Source organism: Aptenodytes forsteri, unplaced genomic scaffold (genome assembly GCF_000699145.1).
Source record: "Aptenodytes forsteri isolate BGI_AS27 unplaced genomic scaffold, ASM69914v1 Scaffold552, whole genome shotgun sequence".
NCBI classification, from domain to species: domain Eukaryota; kingdom Metazoa; phylum Chordata; class Aves; order Sphenisciformes; family Spheniscidae; genus Aptenodytes; species Aptenodytes forsteri.
Window position 1 is genome coordinate 15,725 of NW_008795947.1, and position 496 is coordinate 16,220.

Here is a 496-nt window from a genome sequence, read left to right on the forward strand (position 1 = left end):
AGCCTCCGGCCGCAGCGTTCCCGGCCGGACGAGGCCTCCCGGCTCCTGCAGCCCTTTCCTACGGATCCCGGGGCCTGCCGGAGACGCCAGGAAAAGCTTTCACCCGTAACTCACCCGGTCCCGTTTCGCAGGAGACGGGGAACTGGTGCAGCGCGACCGGCTCCTTGCTGGCAAGCCCCGACTCATGGATCCACCAGAACGGGCGCTCCCCGAATAAGAACCTGGTGGGGAGAGAAGCCACGGAGCAGTGAACGGCCGAACGCCGCCCAATGCCTTCGCCGCCCATCCCTGTGGATCCGAGGGCTGAAGCCGGCCCCGGGAGGGCAGGACCCCTGCCAGTTCTTACGGCTCCCGGGCTTTTTTCTGCCATGAATGCCCGGCAGATGTGTTACCGCGGCTCGGGTGACCTGCAGAAACCCCGCACGCTTTCAGCGTGGCACAGGTGAGGAGCAGCGCGCGTCTCTGCCTGCCGAGCGGAGCCGGCGGGTGGGCTTTT

General features: G+C 67.3%; 1 protein-coding gene across 1 annotated transcript in view; it reads right to left on the reverse strand.

Annotated features, from left to right (window-relative positions):
- Positions 1–114: 114 nt before the first annotated feature.
- The window catches only part of G6PC3 (glucose-6-phosphatase catalytic subunit 3), a gene marked incomplete at its 3' end in the record, with an annotated part of 694 nt that continues 312 nt past the window's right edge, over positions 115–496 (reverse strand). The window contains exon 2 of the mRNA XM_019473675.1: positions 115–221. Coding sequence (XP_019329220.1) covers positions 115–221 — 107 coding nt within the window. The remainder of the gene's footprint in view (positions 222–496) is intronic.